The sequence below is a fragment of the Tribolium madens genome, unplaced genomic scaffold, assembly GCF_015345945.1.
Source record: "Tribolium madens isolate multiple individuals breed KSU strain unplaced genomic scaffold, Tmad_KSU_1.1 Scaffold_3;HRSCAF=73;Tcas5.2_LG2, whole genome shotgun sequence".
Taxonomy (NCBI): domain Eukaryota; kingdom Metazoa; phylum Arthropoda; class Insecta; order Coleoptera; family Tenebrionidae; genus Tribolium; species Tribolium madens.
Window position 1 is genome coordinate 3,803,448 of NW_025401006.1, and position 17,480 is coordinate 3,820,927.

General features: G+C 32.6%; 1 protein-coding gene across 3 annotated transcripts in view; it reads right to left on the reverse strand.

The window, feature by feature from the left end:
• The window catches only part of LOC123007161 (disks large 1 tumor suppressor protein), a 189,827-nt gene that overhangs the window by 161,676 nt on the left and 10,671 nt on the right, over nucleotides 1–17,480 (reverse strand). For 2 of the 3 annotated variants that reach the window (XM_044402267.1, XM_044402269.1), the window contains exon 2: nucleotides 3,345–3,476. In XM_044402267.1, the coding sequence (XP_044258202.1) occupies nucleotides 3,345–3,476 (132 nt within the window). Of the gene's footprint in view, nucleotides 1–3,344; nucleotides 3,477–11,328; nucleotides 11,405–17,480 lie in introns of those variants that run through there. The other variant, XM_044402264.1, reaches the window with a different exon arrangement.

Below are 17,480 nucleotides of genomic sequence, written 5' to 3' on the forward strand. Positions count from 1 at the left end.
CTTAAACTAAATTTTATGATTGAGTCCTAACAATATTACACTAACGAATTTAATAATCCGGTTACACAAATATTTCATTTCAAGTGCAGTTTTGAATACATCCCTAAGAGATTTTCCAGACGTCTCTTTTAATTATTTGTCCAGATTAGACAATCAACAAGGCGCATCAGTATTGTGGCTTGTATATTCACAAAAAAAGCTTCAAAGCTTTCAAGATGCTCTTTTCGAGTTGGCGCTTCAAGTTGAAAGTCGAACCTGCACGTCGTTTCACATAATTATGTGATGACGAAATAAATGTTAACTAAACAGATACCAAGACATATGTAGTAATTAAATTTTTGTACAATCGATAATAATGATTAATCAAACAATCGAAGAGCAAAATTTATGCATAAAAAGATCATTCGAACGATTTAATACAAATAAAATTGTCTTTATTGATTGTGGTACCAAAACGCCAATTAATTCCTCATTAAACCAAGATGATAACATTAAGCACATTGTTTTAGCCGCTTTTTTTCGATTCAAACATACAAATAAAATTACCAAGAAAGAATGTATCGTCAGACAAATATGAAGATTATTGTTTCTTATCAATAATAAGATGAGCTTGTCACAAGACAACAAAATACTACTGGATTACTTTTCAAAAGCTCAAGTTAAATTTGCTCGTTCTCTTTTTAGAAGAAAGGCGAGAAGTCTTGTGTGATAATGTGTACAAACCTAGCTTAGATGTATAGTTTCGGTGACGTTTCCAACCGAGTCATGAACAGTAAATAACTTCTGAACTTGATCGAGCAATCAATCCACTGTGCGAATTGCATAAAAAGATTTTCACGAGAGTTTCGTGCTCCAGCACATACAAATCAGACGTACCCCAATAAAAGATGTCAACTGAGAACATAAAACCCAAATATGGGTAGAATAATATTTTAAGAAAACGAACGGACTGTTTGATGGTTATTTTTCATGTTAAATTGGTTCAATTACTTTGTCTACAAGAAGCATTAATCAAGCAACATTTTATATATCCTTCGATCAATAAAATACGTCCGAACAATTTATTTTGCCCTTTCAGTAAAAACGAGAATCTCCAATCAATCTAATCAAAGTTTCGAAGGTGTTTAAATAAGAGTCAAACTACTAGATTTAAAATAATAAATACAGGGTCAGTCACAGGAGAGTTACTTTGAAAAGTAATGAGTTTGCAACCAAAAATACCTTTAGCGTATGTAACTGGATATAATATTTTATTTAAATTAATTCAGTAATCAATGTGAGCTAGATGAAAATGAGTAAAGTCGTCAAAATGACAAGTAATTGTCTACTGCTTCAAGGACTCTAATTTCATTTTCTGGGCCAGTAGCAGTCCTCTGACGGGGTCTTTCATTGAGGACCAATCTTGTCGTAACTTGGCTTCCAGTTTTCTAAATGTCTCAGATTCGATTTGTATACCTTTCCAAGTACAGAGCTGCTGCCGCAGGAGCATTTTTCTGGATTATGTGCATGCCCACTTTTTCGTTATTTGTGTAAAAATACATTGTATTAACGAAAATTGACTGTTATTTTTAAATGTCAAAATGAAAAGATATGCAAAGTATTCTTGGATTCAATTTTATAATTTTTAAAAATGAGGAAGCTAGACGCCTATGTGAATTGTATAATGGGTTGCTGCCTAAATTATTTCAGAAGTAACTCTCCTGTGACTGACGCTGTAATAGAAATAATATTTGCTGAAACAACCCTTTCCACAACAAAAATAAATTATTAAACAATATTTTATTTTTAAAACCAAAAAACAAAACTGCGTTTTATATTTTAATGAGTTTTAATAGGTAAGTACATTAACTTTGAAAGTATGTAGTTGGATACTTTAAAATGAAAAATTATTATTATACAACTTGTTTCAGAAGTTCTCATTAGCAATTTGACAAACTTTATCCAGAGTGAAATTGCTAAAAAAATGCTTTAAATAGAAAATAACACCCTTATTTATTTTTCGACTTCAAATATACAGAGACCTCCCAGCGTTCATAATAAAAATAAAATTTATAAAAGTGTTACTTGTTCCCCTTTATTCTCACAGGATTTGCTTATAATTAACAAAATACTAATCCTTCATAAACCGAAGTTTGAAAAACATTATGACCCGTTTCATAATCCATTAAAACTTTGTTGTAAACCAGTTCTTTTTCGCTGGTACAAAATTATCGGCTTGGCAACATCTTTGTTGCATGCATATTGAGAAGCAGTTTAAGTTTTAACTATCTCATTTTTAGTGAATTTAATTAGAAGTTTATAATTTCTAATAACAAGCTTTTATTAGGTGGCCAATGATTTTTTAATGATTTCCTAAATTTACTTATTTGTAACGTAAATAAAGTTCTTGCACCAAAGTTTTAATTTTATGATTATGCAAAGCTTTGCCCAAACAATTTTCACAAAATATTGGAAACTATTGAAGACAATTAATTTACGACATACACTAAAAACTTAATCATCCAGTAACTAATTAATTAACAAATCCGAAAGCCTAATAGCAAATAACAGCTTAGTGGTGTGAGTAATACCAAGACTGAAAGCTGTGCAAAAGGTTATTTAGTTTAGAAAATCACCATCAACAGCAATAATAAAGCAATACGAAATCCTTGCAAATTAATTAAGTTTCAAGCTAGTGATAGAGTTTATTTAAAAGCAAGATATAAAAAATAAACTTTATCAACGCAAGAATATTTAAAAAATAAATAAATAAAAATTGCAGATAAAGCATCTCTGCGATCACTAGGACAGAAAAAATAAACACGCTCAAACTAAATCAATGGGTTTCGATTAAAGTTCGAGGGGAGAAATTGTTTAATCTACTTTTTTGATAAATTAAAACACGAGATAAAAATCATTCCATTTTTCATATACAGTCATCAACTTAAACAAAATTCTTTACAACAGCTACCAAATTACGGTCTCTAATAAATTTCAAATTTAATAGCATCGCCACTTCCATTATTGTAATTCGAGTAAAGAAGTGATTCAAGTCTTATCAGCGTGGTCCTCCTTGTAGTTCCGCTGCACGGAAACCGTAAAGACCATTTACCATACGAAACTTTCGAGATAATTCTAAGCCAAGTCGTGAATATGTTGGAAGTATAAAGTTAGAATCGTGTTTTCAATTAAGTAATATCAAAAGTGATAAATCAATCTCGGTTTTAATTAATTAAGATCGCCGTGGGCGCCCCACATTAATTTCTCTTAATTTACCTTGAATTATGTACATCAAATTGTTATACGATTACGTTTGCAATTCGCAGTAATTTCCCTCGAGTAGATAAAAAATTAACACCACTCACCTAGAAGAGCCTGGAACAATCGCGACTTGAAGATGCGGATGACTCGCTCGATGGCCAATCTCAGTTGTTTATCCTGAGGTTTGATAAGTTTCGAATGATAATCTTCAAGCAGTTCCAAAGCTCTATGTGCTTCTGTAAAAGAGAAACATTGTTATTGAAGTTTAAACAAAACTAAATAACAAAATAAGGCTTAATTAAGCGTTGCTATCTCTAGTTCGTCCACATTCAAAGTTAAACTAATTTAGTCAAATACAATAGAACGGACTTTTCCGGACGTGCGACATGTTCCAAATCCGATACGACAAGAAGTTTACTTCCGTTTTCCGACGAAGTGAACTAAAGGTATTTAAAAGAAAAGTAACATAACTCCCTACGATCAAAAATCACCTTATTATTGGTTTAGAAATATTCTATATTTTCATTTAATTTGCCTTTAAGAAGTGGTAATAAAAAAATTATTTTTAGAGATTATTAAATAAATAACACGTGTTTGCAGCAAAAAACCATTTGACAATCGCCTACCATATGCATTTTGTAAATGCGGTTTATTGATTTTTAGGAACAATTACAAAGCTGCGTTGTCTATTAAAGCGGGTGTAGAAATGATTGAACACTATCTGTTTTAATAATTTTTAAAAACACTACTGTTCAAGAACGTCAAATCAAATAATAATATTCGGCGAGTGAAATTGCCTTTCTTACAGTTTCTTGACCACAGTGGTATACGAAGTGGGTCTGAAAGATCAAAATAACTCGGTAAACGTCTATCCGCTTTGTTTTCTAGAGATAAAATTTGTAGATAATTTCGGTCGATAAGTTCCAACGCCGCTGCAAACAAAATAAATCATCTTTGTGGAGTAAATAAAAAAATTGTTTTTCTACAATCATGTGTGTTGAATTTCACACATCGAAATCAGTAAATTCATAGCAATACTGTGCATTTCACGCACTGATAGAAAAAAATTTGACTACAAAATTTAGTTTAATTTTAAGTTGTGTTTCAATTTCAAATAATTAAATTAAATATTGTAGAAAAAGCTTTGTTTATATTACGTGTGTAAAAATAGTTTTAAAATCTCAAATGCCGTTTTGTCTCAATCACACGTTAAAAAAAATAGTTGTTTTGCACACTTAATCCAAAATAACTACGAGTATTTTGTATCTCTAAAAATAATATTTGCAGGGGCAAATTAAGAGATCAAACCGTTCTTTTCCCTGTTTTGATTAACTATTTTCACGACGAATAAACATTGGTTTTGATCTAAACGTTGTACAACATACTGCACTTGACAGAATTGAGGCGCTTTAACAAATTAGCCGGCGCTTTTCCAAACTCAAGTTATCTGAAGTGGGGCCTTTTTATTGCCTTTCGTCCAGTTTTATTGGTCTTAACCTAGGGTTTTCATCGGAGTTAATCGACCATCAGTCCAGTAAATTGCCGTTGCGTAACCTTGACGGGTTTCATTTCAGTCTTGATGATTCAAATTTTATCATAAAGCTCGGAAAACGTCCCTGAAACGATGCCAGATGCAGAGAAATTACATCTGCTCTTTTTAATAATCCTCTTTTCGACGAGTTTTGAATAGGAAACCGGAAATGATTGATTTTATTATTGGAACCCCACTGAAAACAAAAATTCAAAATTTTAGAGGATTCATGTTTAATTCGCATTTGTAAACGCAACGCTCAAAGTTGGTTGATAAACTAACCGCGTTTCCCTAACTTAAATCCCAGGGAACAATCGACTCTAAGTGAATTTAGTGACGCCTTTGCACGTCAAAAAAGTCTTGATTAAACTGCGAGTCGACTGAAATAATCACATCCAAAACTCGTTCTAGACCGCACATTTTACTCTGCCACACATCCATCTGTATTAATTACAAATGTGCTAAAGGCTAATGTAATTCTGTAATTGATAGTGGATTGGATTATAGAGATAAATGCTGGTGGACCGAGTTTTTGTTTTAGCGGAAGCTTCGTTTATTACTGAGTCTACGTTGGTTACGTCCTCGGGGACCACTCAAAGATGAATAGTCGCCTTGTGCCTCTAGCTAAAATGAACGTAGTTTGCGGCGTTAGCACATCTTTGTTGTACCCTCTGAAAATCGAATGGGTCCCATCTAAACAGAATATTTTATAACCCACCCCCAGTAAATAATGCCTAGACCACCGGACCCTTAATTTGAGAAACCTTCCTCTAACTCCAAATATTATTACAAAATACAAATATCGTCACATACAGATATAAAGTTTCTCTATTATTCGCAAACTTTCGGTTTTTTTTTAAAATCAACTGAAAGCCGAGAAAAATATGTCTACGAGTATTTATTTTCTTTCTCTTGAACCACTCAATATGTTGCTCACAAACTAAAACTGAGAAGCCGAGCTATCGAAGTACACTCCAATCTAGATTTTATTCATAGGTGAATGTAAAGGTGAAATTTCAATAAAAGATATATGCCTTTCACACAATTGTATACATAGTTAAAAATATAGTTATCGCTTGTAAATTTCATTATACTGTCGCGCGATAAAAAACTACGATACTGTTAGTCATAAAGAGACGTTCAGTTTACCTAATTTCATTTGTAATTTACAAACAAACATTAACTGTAAAAAAGCGTAAATATGATCCACTTTTGTTCGTTTATTCGTATATGAATAAAACATGTCGCTGAATAATAACCGTCCTTACGCCAAGAGCACATTTGTACAGATCAAAATGAACTCTCGTGTGAAAGAATTTAAGCCAGGTATTTCTGTGGAAAATTTAATTTGCCATTGCGATTTATTTTTATAAATAATTTGGTTTCAACAAAAACATAAGTTTTGTTTTGGTTTGGTTCCCAAACTTTTCCTATTTACTTTTCATTTGGTGACTGTTTCCTCTACAATGCCACCGACCGGTATTTCTTCAATAAGGTACTTTAAATTCTGGCTTAAACCTGAATAAAACATTCGACGTGCAGATTCGTGGAATACATGTTGATAACTTACACTTATTAGACATGTCAATTCACTAATCACCACAAGAAAAATAGAAGATTATTGTGGGATTGTGACCCAGAAGAGAGTCGAGAACGAGCGTTGTTATTGCAACGAATTATGAAGGAAGCCCATCATAGAGCAACTTCTGTGGCAATTCCATTAAATGATATTCGCAGAACTAGGTTTAAGTTAAAGTCGGGATTTAATGACGGGAACATAATCCAAAGCCCTGTTTAATTATACATATATTTTTCTTGGTTGACGCTCATGTTAACAATTAGTTAACAGTAGTTGAGATGTTTGTAAAGTTGCGTCGACAGGCTGATGAGACACCTGCCAAGACCGGCGTTAAAATCACGTTCGAGACGGAAAGATATTTGTTTTCGTCACGGTTTGATCGGCTTCGATTTGAAATCACAGACAAATCGACAAGGTGTTAACAATAAAACTTCTGATCTCAATCCAATGATGTCCCAAGAACGGAATTTCGTCCCTAATGTACATACGTACGCCTTAATTTAATTGCCTTCTCATTCATTTAATTTTCTTGTCAATTTTTGAAGTAAAAAAAAAGCTATCTGTTATTTTGTGCTTCTTTAAGGTTTTATTAATCGTCGTAATTTACTCCACCCATTTTCAATTCGTTTTTTTCGTTTTGGATTAAAATCTGCACATTTTTAAAAACAAAGTGAAAAAAAAACTCCAATAATATTTTTTTATTGTTTATAGGATTAAACCTAATTTTAGTAGAATGATAGTCGTAATAATAAAAAAATCAAATCAATTAAGTTCATTCTTTGCCTCATAATAAGGAGTTTTGAGGAATAATTCACAAGTCATTCTGTGTAACTGGCACACGAAACATGCTAAACGAGTAAACATGTCTACAAAATCCACGGAGCGCCTCCGAACTGCGTTCGCAAGATTTGTGGAAAAATTGAATGAGCACAATACATTTAATAACTGTCTGAAATCTTTTGTAAGGGATGAAAACCGTTAACGAGATTCGCTGCTTTCCCAACACTTGGCGGCATTAACAGATGGATTCTCTTATTTTTCTCTAAATGAATTAACTGCTTTAACGCCTTCTCTCTAATTAAAGATGAGTTATTTTGTGTATTTTCTGATATTCTTGCTCAGCAGTTCATAAGTCATGCTGAGAACCAAATAGAAATGTATTACATAAAGCGATAAAGCGTGTTGTTGAGTAATCCGCCACGTCCTTCCTCTCCTTCAATCAAATAAAACGATAACCCGTTCATGTTGGAGAAATTTCCTAAACTGCTGGAATTTCAAATTGTTAATATTATTCCATCGGTAGATAGCTACTTGGCAGAAATCCGAGCATTCCGAGTTCAAGACTTGACTTTCGTAATAGACGTCTACCTTATTATTACTGCACTGCATTGTGATACATATCCTAGTTGACATCACTGAACACATCCACTACATTTTAATTCAGAACTTTGTATTGATCTCCAATAATGAATCTGTACAAGTGGCTTTTGTGATTCCAGTTGCAGCGTTCGCAAATTCACATTTTTTACCTCTCTCGACGATCTATTTTCGTCTTAACTAATCCCTTTGCTCAGTTTATTCAATTAACAGCAGCGTTAAATAACCCAACGTTCAAAAATAAAAACCACCACTTAGAAGGTATGATACCAAAGCCATTACGACTGCATAATAAATAGCGAATTGGACAGCCTCTCCACCATTTTCATTCTTTCCGACAAATCTCATTCCCACGGGTTAAATTTAAATACAGGTGCCTACTTTGACAATGTCAATATACCAACTTGTTGGCTTATTAATATAAAGATAAGATTCTTAGAGTAAAAGAAGGTTAAACACTTTCAAGACAACCACAAAGTTATTTTTCAATAAGTAAAGAACAGAGGTAAATTAAACATTTGTTTAGGAAACCTAATTTAGTTTTGCACACATATTGTTAACTTATAAAATGCTTTTATGATAAATATTAAAAGACACTCCAAAACTCACATACAGTTTATTTCCACCATCCCACTCAAAATAATTTAGTCTACTTTCACCCTTATTTTTATAACGTAAAGGATCTTTTAAATTCGCTTTACCACCAAGATAATATAAAAAGTCTTAGTGCAAAGCTCTAAATTAACTTTGTTGCTCTCAGTCCAAATACACACAGTTAGAAAGTCTACACGATCATTTCAAGGAGGTTCTATAAGGTAAAATTAACAATAAATTGTTGGCAGTTGTGTCAGGCAACTACATTATCTGTCAAACATTTTTTTCTAATTAATCATTTTTATCACGAATTATCTTCGCAGACTTGGTCCCAAGATGAATGGATCCAGTGAAACGGAGTCTAACTCGATTAAAATTCTTCCGGTGTCGTTTTATTACAATCGTACATTTTCAACTCAATCATCTCCGATAAAGGATTAATTTCATTGTGTTAAAACTTTTTGCTTCTGGTTACAAGACGACATTAACTAATATTTTCCCCGGAAAAATAAAGAAATGCTTTGTGAATTAATTTAGTCGGCGAGAAACAGTATAACATTTCTATTTAATTAAGCTCGCGCCTTGGGATATATCGGAATTAGTCTGAACAAATAAAGACTATAATGACGCAGCTTCTTAGTCAAACAAAATTTATTTATAAATATTTACAATTGACACGCTGTCCATTTGAGAGTCCTCTCAATTGAACGAATAGAAGTGTATAAACGTTGTGTCTTCAGAGACCCCAACTCTCAATTATAGTTAAAAGAAAAACATCCAAAACGGAAAAACAATAAAAGAAAAAGTTTATGCTGACAGGGCCGGAAGCGTTAGCCACATTATTGTGATTTGGATTATATTGTCCAGTGGAACAAAAATCAGAAAATAATTACGCTGTTATTATTTTTTATCTCTTTATGCTTATAAAGTCCTTCACGCCACTTTACTCGTAATTACACATGAAAACACATAATGTGTAAAATTGATATTGATTAAGTGCTGATAACATCGACACTCATTCTGATATGAATAAATTAAATAAAATGGACAGTCGAAAACTGGATCAATGTTTTTTGTTCTATTTTTTATCAAAACCTAAAACCGAAGTTTGTCGTTTTAATAGTCTCAAAAAAAACAAACAAATTGTTTGCTTAAACTTAATTAATGCACTAAAAGTTAGAGTTAATTAAATGAATCAAAGAAAATGCATTTCTTTTACGATACCACCGGTGTAAAATTGTAAAATTAATTTAACCTAGTCGGCAAAGGTGCAAAAGCTTCGTAATTAAATCAGTACAATAATGATTACCGTTTAAGAAAGAACAATAGTGTAAAATTAGAATCATAATTAGATTCGATTTAAAAATCGTTTTGACTGAACACGAAAGGCCATAAAGTTGATTTTTAAAGTAAAGCTCTTCGGTTTTTAAGAAAGTGTTTGTGTACCATTAGACCATTACTAACTAATAAAATATTTGCAAATTCAATTTAGGAACTTGGCACGCCTAAACCAGAAAGCGGCACAACCGAAAAGCTGAATATTAATAAACAATAAATATTAATGAGAATAGACGACAACAGAAACTTATCAGTCTTATCACACTAAATATTGATTTTAGGATAACTTTAAGAGCTCGTTTGAAAAGCCTTCACTTTTGTAATACTGATTCCAGACAAATAAACGTGAAAAGCTGAACTCAAAAACATTTGATAAATAGCCAATTGTGTTTAAAAGAAGCAACTAAAATTTATAAAAATTCTGTTAAAGCGGTGCTCGTACTTAATTGTGTCTCAAAGACATTTGAGAAGCAATAATATAATTCGACCCACCCAAACAATTAGTGGAGAATGATGTCTTATTGAAGAACATAATCCGGTTTTCCATTGTCCTAACGTCGGATGGAAGCTGTAGAAAAGTTACATTAGTACAAATTGAATTAATTATTATTTATCTAAAACAGCTGGATGTAATTCAAATGTAACACACGCCTATTATTAAATGCAGACTCGAATTTATTTCGGTTTCAAACGAACCCTTAAACACACTCTGGCTTTTTTCCAGTTGTTCAAATCCATTGTAAAAGAATAAGTTAAGCATTTCGATCAACATCCAGTTCTGATTGAAAGTATGAACTTGATTCTAGTTAAAAATTGAATTGCGCACAACAGTCACAATGAGTTCCGATTCGATTACGAGAAAAGCCAGATAAAATCTAATTCTCCTATCACACAAGTCAATTATAAAATTATATAATGTCGCATTTATTATTTTTTAACATGCTCTAAAGGTAAAATTCAAATTAGTTTTTTATTTGATTTCATCTTTTTTTAATATGTATAATGTACGTTATAGATTATACCTGTTGTAAAATAATTTTACAAACAAAATCAACGCCCCTTTGATTTATGCAGCTTTAATTATGCTTGAGTTTGACTGAATAACATATATCTTATGACAAAATAATTTTGTTTTAATCAGTGAAAAGCATAAGTTTTGTGCACAGACTTTCTATTTGAATAAATAAAAATGTATACAAGCCCATTGAAAAAGCAAAACTTTTCTTATTTAGCTAAAGTTTCAATTCACTTCTAAATGAGAGTCAGTGAGGCGCAATCAGAGCGGAAAAAGAAATATAAAAAGCAACCTATTTATGAAATCAAATTAAAAATTTATTAATCCTTAAGAACAGAGTTTGTAGCTTGTACATAATTCCATCTCCTTAAACCCAACGTAAAATTTTGTACACCGAATTCACCCTATTTTTCAAATTATCTCGATTCAAATCACGTGCGCGATTCATTCACACACATCACCCAAAAACCGATACCTCGAAAAATTTGAATAATAAATTAATGGCAGCATTTTATTTCCCGCTATCAGTAACTTTACAAAAGATACGTATGAAAAGTGAGTAACATTAAACTTCACCACGTCTCAAAGACCAAACTTTTTGGGCCGGGAGCATCACAAAATCCGGCAGTAATGAGAAAGGAAGGTATCGGATACCTGTGACTTTGTATATCCTATTGTGAATAATGGGCCTGTCCCGGAAATACTCGTGGTACATTGTGTGATCGCGAGCCCGCCGCCCGGAGCACAAACCGGCTCCGGATTCCGGCATTAACTGCGGCAAACTCCAGAACTCCGGAGATCGATTCCTGCTTCGGCGCTTTCGAGCACAATCCAAGTCTGCACGTGTGCCGAAACTAGCATGTTTATACTCGCTAACTATCGTATGCTTATTATCTCCCAGAACAAATACACCTGACATTATTCTGGCCCTTTATTAAATTCATGGCTGCGGCACGCATTCCAAAGAAAATTTTAGGTGACAACAATGAAGCGAAATTCCAAATTTCCCATTTTAAATAAAACTTATATATACAACTCTTGTTGAAACACTAAACTTTGTTTAGATGTGTGCATCAGTCTTTGTTCCTAACAGCCTTATCGGTGGTAAAATTCAATTTCACCTACTTTATTCGTTAAACTTTGTTTCTGTATGAAAAGCATATTGTTACTGATTTTACATAACTGCTTCGATAATGTGTCGTCACGAAACTCAACATTTTACACAAAATTTATACAATGTAATATGCTGATAAAATCATAAAATATTTATGTTGGAACCGTGATAAGTGGCAAAGATGACAGAATTAATTTTAAAAGAGAATGCAGCCCTACATAGCTATTAATTTTCATAATAAAATTAAACGCTTTCTCCTAATGAGTTGCTACTTTATTAATATAAAACATTAATCTTAAAACAAGTAAACTTCACGCCCGTCGTTCCTTTTTTAGGCGATTATTATCACAGACTAGTGAAAAAGTGTAAGTAAACCGTGAACGAGTAAAACTTCAGTTTTATTATTTATTTTTTATTTTGACAACCCGAATAGTTAAATTAAGTAGATTCAAATTAAATGTAGAATTATTCAAAAAACTCTAGCAGTCGGTGCCGCTAAAAATCCTATATTTAATCAAAGTTGACTTATTAAAGCGTTTTCCGTCTGCGGAAATAATAATTATGTTACTCTATTTTTACTTGTATAGTAGCCTGTAATAATTTTTATTTTTTTAAATTACAGTACTAAAAACAATTTTAATGTTAATTTATTTCCAGCTGAAACTCATGTAGAAATAAATCTTATCAAAATAAAACAATTACAACTCCCAGTACACCTAAATTTTATTTGTATGAACCATATCCTCTCTGCTATTTCCGTGTTGTTTTGACGTTGAACCTAACAGACGATGTTATAAATTTGATGATTTTATGAATTTAGGGTGTACGTAAACTTCTTGTGGTCAAAACGATTAGAAAAAAGTCACCTTTCGAAGCTGTATCAACAATTACACACGTATCTTACGATTATCAAATTGCCAGTTCTGTCAAAATTGGGAATAATCCCGCTAAGCCGTAATCAGCATCCTGAGATGTCGATTGAATAAACAAACCACGATGCAGATCCCTACCTTCCCTGTGGGAGATTTAAGGCCGCCTAGCATTAAATTTTGTAAAGTGGTGATATTTTAAGAAAGCGTTTATATGGGATTCTCTTTAAATCCCGATTTTTATTGGTCGAAATATTCCACAGTCACATTATTTTTTAGGAAAAAGTGGGTCAAGTTAAACGCAATTTAAAAAAAATTGTTTATTCCCAAAGCGAGCTTAATTCTCGTTAGCGTTAATAAAGCCAACAAAAATTCTTCCACCAATTAATTGTTCCCTGTTTTACTCGGTTAGTGACTTTCTGTGTGAAATGGTTTCGCGTTAACGCATATGTATTATTTATCCTTAATCAGCTGCGGTTATGTTTCTGTAGGTTGTATACTCATTTCGAGTCCTCCAACACGAGCTCTTTTCATAAACCAAAGTAAGATCAAACTATTCATAAAAAAATTGTAATATCCATAGCATCGTCTTATAGACTCGACAAAATCATCAGAGTCAATGCACAATTATCCCCTATGGCGTTGTAATAAGTTTTACTACCCAACTTTTCCACTTCAGTAAAGGGTGCATAATGCAAATTTCTTGTTTTCTTATTAGTAACACGCGAATAAAAGTTCAAACCCCACGAAAAAGGTGAAACTTGATCCTTCTAGAACAAAATATCGAAAGCCAAGCAGTCTTTAAAATATTCTTTCAATAAAATCGTATTGTTTCGCATTAATTTAGGTAAACAAGAGAGGTATATGCAAATGTTGCGAGGGCCTAATTCGTATGCGAAATCAAATTCGTACGATTGTTACAGAGGTAGGAGAGTTAAGTGTAATATATAGGTGTACCCGGAAAATGTTAGCATCCATAAATTTTTAACAAACCAAAATAGGAATTTTACAATAAAAAATTGCATTTTTGGGCGATAATCGCTTTTAACGACATTATGACGATGAGTTACCTTATGGTTAAGAGGATTAAAATACAACATGTTTGATGTTTTAATCCTATATAACCATTTGGCTATCACAATTTTCCATTTATGCTACTAAATCAATAAAATTGATAGAGCCTTTCTAGATTGTAATAGAAACGCAAATGCGCTATAAAATTTACTAAGAAAAAAAGTTTTCCCCCGTGTCAAAACGCTTGATACAATATCAAAATATAATTAGTCAAACTAAACCTAATCAAAATATCCCGAAAATCCCAAAACTGAATTACGTCCACACCTCTTCATTAAAACTTTACAGTTGATGAGTCCTGCTTAAATTGAACTATTTAATTTTTAGCCGCTATGGATAGAATTTCATTGCAGATTTTTAAGAGCTTCTTCATTAAAATTTCTTAAGTTTATTTCGGCCGCTTTACTAAATCGTCCTCATTGTAGCAAGAGAATTATTTTCATTTTCATATCGACTGGCATGTTTTTATAATCCACACACGCCGCCCAAAAATGATTTCTTGGCTTCTTTGACCCTTATAAATTCCAACCCACAACAAGGAAATAATAGTCGCGTGAACAGTTTATGGGTGCAAGACAGCGTTTCAAAATCTTTCAATATTTGCGACCCAATTTTCCACAGTTTCAATATTCAGCATAAAAACCCGATTGTTAGAAAAGACTAAACATTCGCACTTTTGTCCATTTAAAATTATTCCGTGAGACATTTTCCATATCCGGACCATTAACTTAAAATATTAGCTTTCTAATTTTTTCCGACTAATGGTTAGAAGAATCTCTCATTATGTTCATAGTTTCGAACAAACGTTGCGAAATAATAAGATGTGACCTACATATTTTCCCAGTTTGGTTGACAACATCACCCGGAATCTTCCTTTGATTTCCATACTTAGTTTTTTAATGTATGTAAACTAGATGTCGTCTGTTACAATCCTTCGATGTTTGCAAGTTGACCTAAAAAAGCGCTTTAATTCCAGCAACGAATGAGAAAAGCATATCTAACTACCACCATCCAAGCAGCGCGTAATCACTGGAATTTATCGAATCGAGTTATGGATTGCTCCGCTTCGAGGCCCTGAACTTCCCGACGAATAAACAAAACTCCCTAAAACGTTGACTAATAAATTTATTCCGTTTATTTGATTTCAGCAAAAAATCCGGTATTCTCCAGACACATACTAAGCGTACGAGGAAATGGTTATGCCACCTCACGTTTGATCCGTTGAGACCTCCCGGAAAAATGCCGTTATCGAACGTCTCCGGAAATCGTTAGAAGTTACTATAATCGGAGCGTTGCTACATTGATATTTCGTATAAAAATGGATTCAGTCACAATATGCGAGATCCTTAAATCTATGTGACCAATTTTCAAATGTGGAACCACGAACCACTTGTGGAATTACATGTTTTCTTAAAGAAGGATTATTTTAAGCTCGACCATCGGTCATAAGGTTTGTGAGAAGAGGTCAATTTTGAATTAGCCTTAAACATTTTTTGCTGGAAATGACATCTTCACAGAAAAGAGCAAATTGACGGTCCTTTAAAGCTTGACCCAATCACAACATTTGAAAAGAATACGGTTTCAAACAAGTCAAAAACATTCAACAAAAATTTTTGACATTCAGATTTTATACAGAGTTAGTCACGACAGGGTTATTTCTGAATTTGTTTTTGCCGCAACCCATTGTACATATTGCAACAATTTGTCTCTTTGACATTAAAGCAAAAAAAAATCATCTCTCAAACATGTTTTGTTATCGTTTACCAACCGACTAGGCGCATGTTTAGAAGTCGATGGTAGACACTTCAAACACCTTTTAAATTAACTTAACTTGTTAATTTATTTGTTGAATTTAGATTATCTGTCAATCTGACATTTCTGGCAAATCTATTCAATTTACTTACTTTGATTTGTAATTTAAAAGAATTAACATATTTAATTAAGCAATTAGTGAGATTGGTATTGTTGGTTGCGGCAAAAAAAATTGCAAAAATAACCCTCCCGTGAATAAACCAGTACATTTTTGTGTTCATAGTAAATGAGAAAATCACCAATTACACGTCCAAAAATTGGAAACGTATAGAGTTAAAACAAGTTTTATAAAAACTAAACTCGAGTTTAAATAAAATAAACTTTTAATAAATAATTGTTTTTTATTTCATCCCTCGGGCGTTTCTCTCAGTTCTAATATTTGCATTGGTTTTTGTTTTCTTTCTTTAAAATTGAAATACTTCGTTGCCTTCATCCGGTGCAAATTCATACATAAATAGAATAAACAAAATTTTATATGAAAACACGCAATCCTCAAATCTTTGCAACAAATATTTTATGAAGCACCAGAAGCGTGATAATAGCTAAATCCATTATGTGGAAGAAGTGAACAACCGTTAATGACAAAATATTCAGAGTAATAATCGATAATCGAAAGACAGTTCATTGTTCTCAATTCTCCCCAAATCAGTAAAGAAACACTTGCCAAGACTGCTAAATTCACAAATGTTAAACTATGACACCCTATATGTATGTAAATTTATCAAGTATAACGTTTCCTCCAGTCTCTTATTAACTCACTGTTTTACATAATTAAACACAAATCATCTGTTGCACGTAATTTTTTCGCTCATAAACTTACTGAACATAACGACAAACACAATAAAATATGTACCTGTTGAAATGTCAAACGTCGAGCCGATGTCCTAGCAAATCGACGTTTATTTCCCTAGAGTAAAATTACGTTTCCGACAAGAAATGCCCGCAACTAAAATTTCACATTCCTGCTTGTTTTTCTCTTCATGTGAGGGTAGACAAGATATTAATTAAAAAAATGTCACGAGAGGTTTACGGTTCGTGTGAAACTCACTCGAAAAATAAGTTTACTGTAGGACATTCAAACCAAGATAAAAATTTTCATCGCAAAAGTTAATTTGTGGTGGGAAGAGAAAATATTGCAGCCTGATTTGATTTTACGATAAATTAGGTCTTTGAAACGGTGGTGTGAAGATCTGAAGCTGAAATAGCATAGATACTATGGAGTTGCTTTTAACTCACAAACACTGTGATGCACATGCAAAGTTATGTCTTTGTCGATACAAAGCTTTATGACTCAGATTTGTAGTCTGGTTAAACAATATTTGTGACCAGCGTTATTAACAATTAAGAGGTACACAAAATAGAAGAAAGAGCAGCATTTTGCCACCCGCACGAGTTAGGGCACGACGAGCTTTGCAAAGAGTGCCATAAAAAAATCAGTGCAACAAAATGCCTTACAAATATCGTACAGTATTTTTCTACTTTGCATCTTTTTTAAGCAAAACAATGTCGTTCAAATCTAAAAAATCTCAAATATTTCGAAAACGATTAAGCTTAGGTACCTATAGAAAAGTTTTCTCAAAATCACTTGAATAATCCAAAAACGCAATAAAAAATATAACTTTCTATTTACAATAACAAAGTTAATAACCACATCCGGTATAACCGAAAGTGCCGCTATCTTGAAAACATTTTCATTGAGCAAGACCTAACTGATTATAGCTATACAAATTAGAAATTACAATTTCTTAGATACATACCATAGTCAGAAATTTAAAAAAATCTAATGTTTATCTTAAAAAACTTTTGGTCATTACCCTTTACATTAAAATATAAAAAATAAAAATTGAAACTTCCGGTGGCAAGCTTGGAAGGGGATTGACTGGAACAGCCATTGTCTAGCACTGACCTTAGTATGAACGCAAAATAGGAAAAAAGTA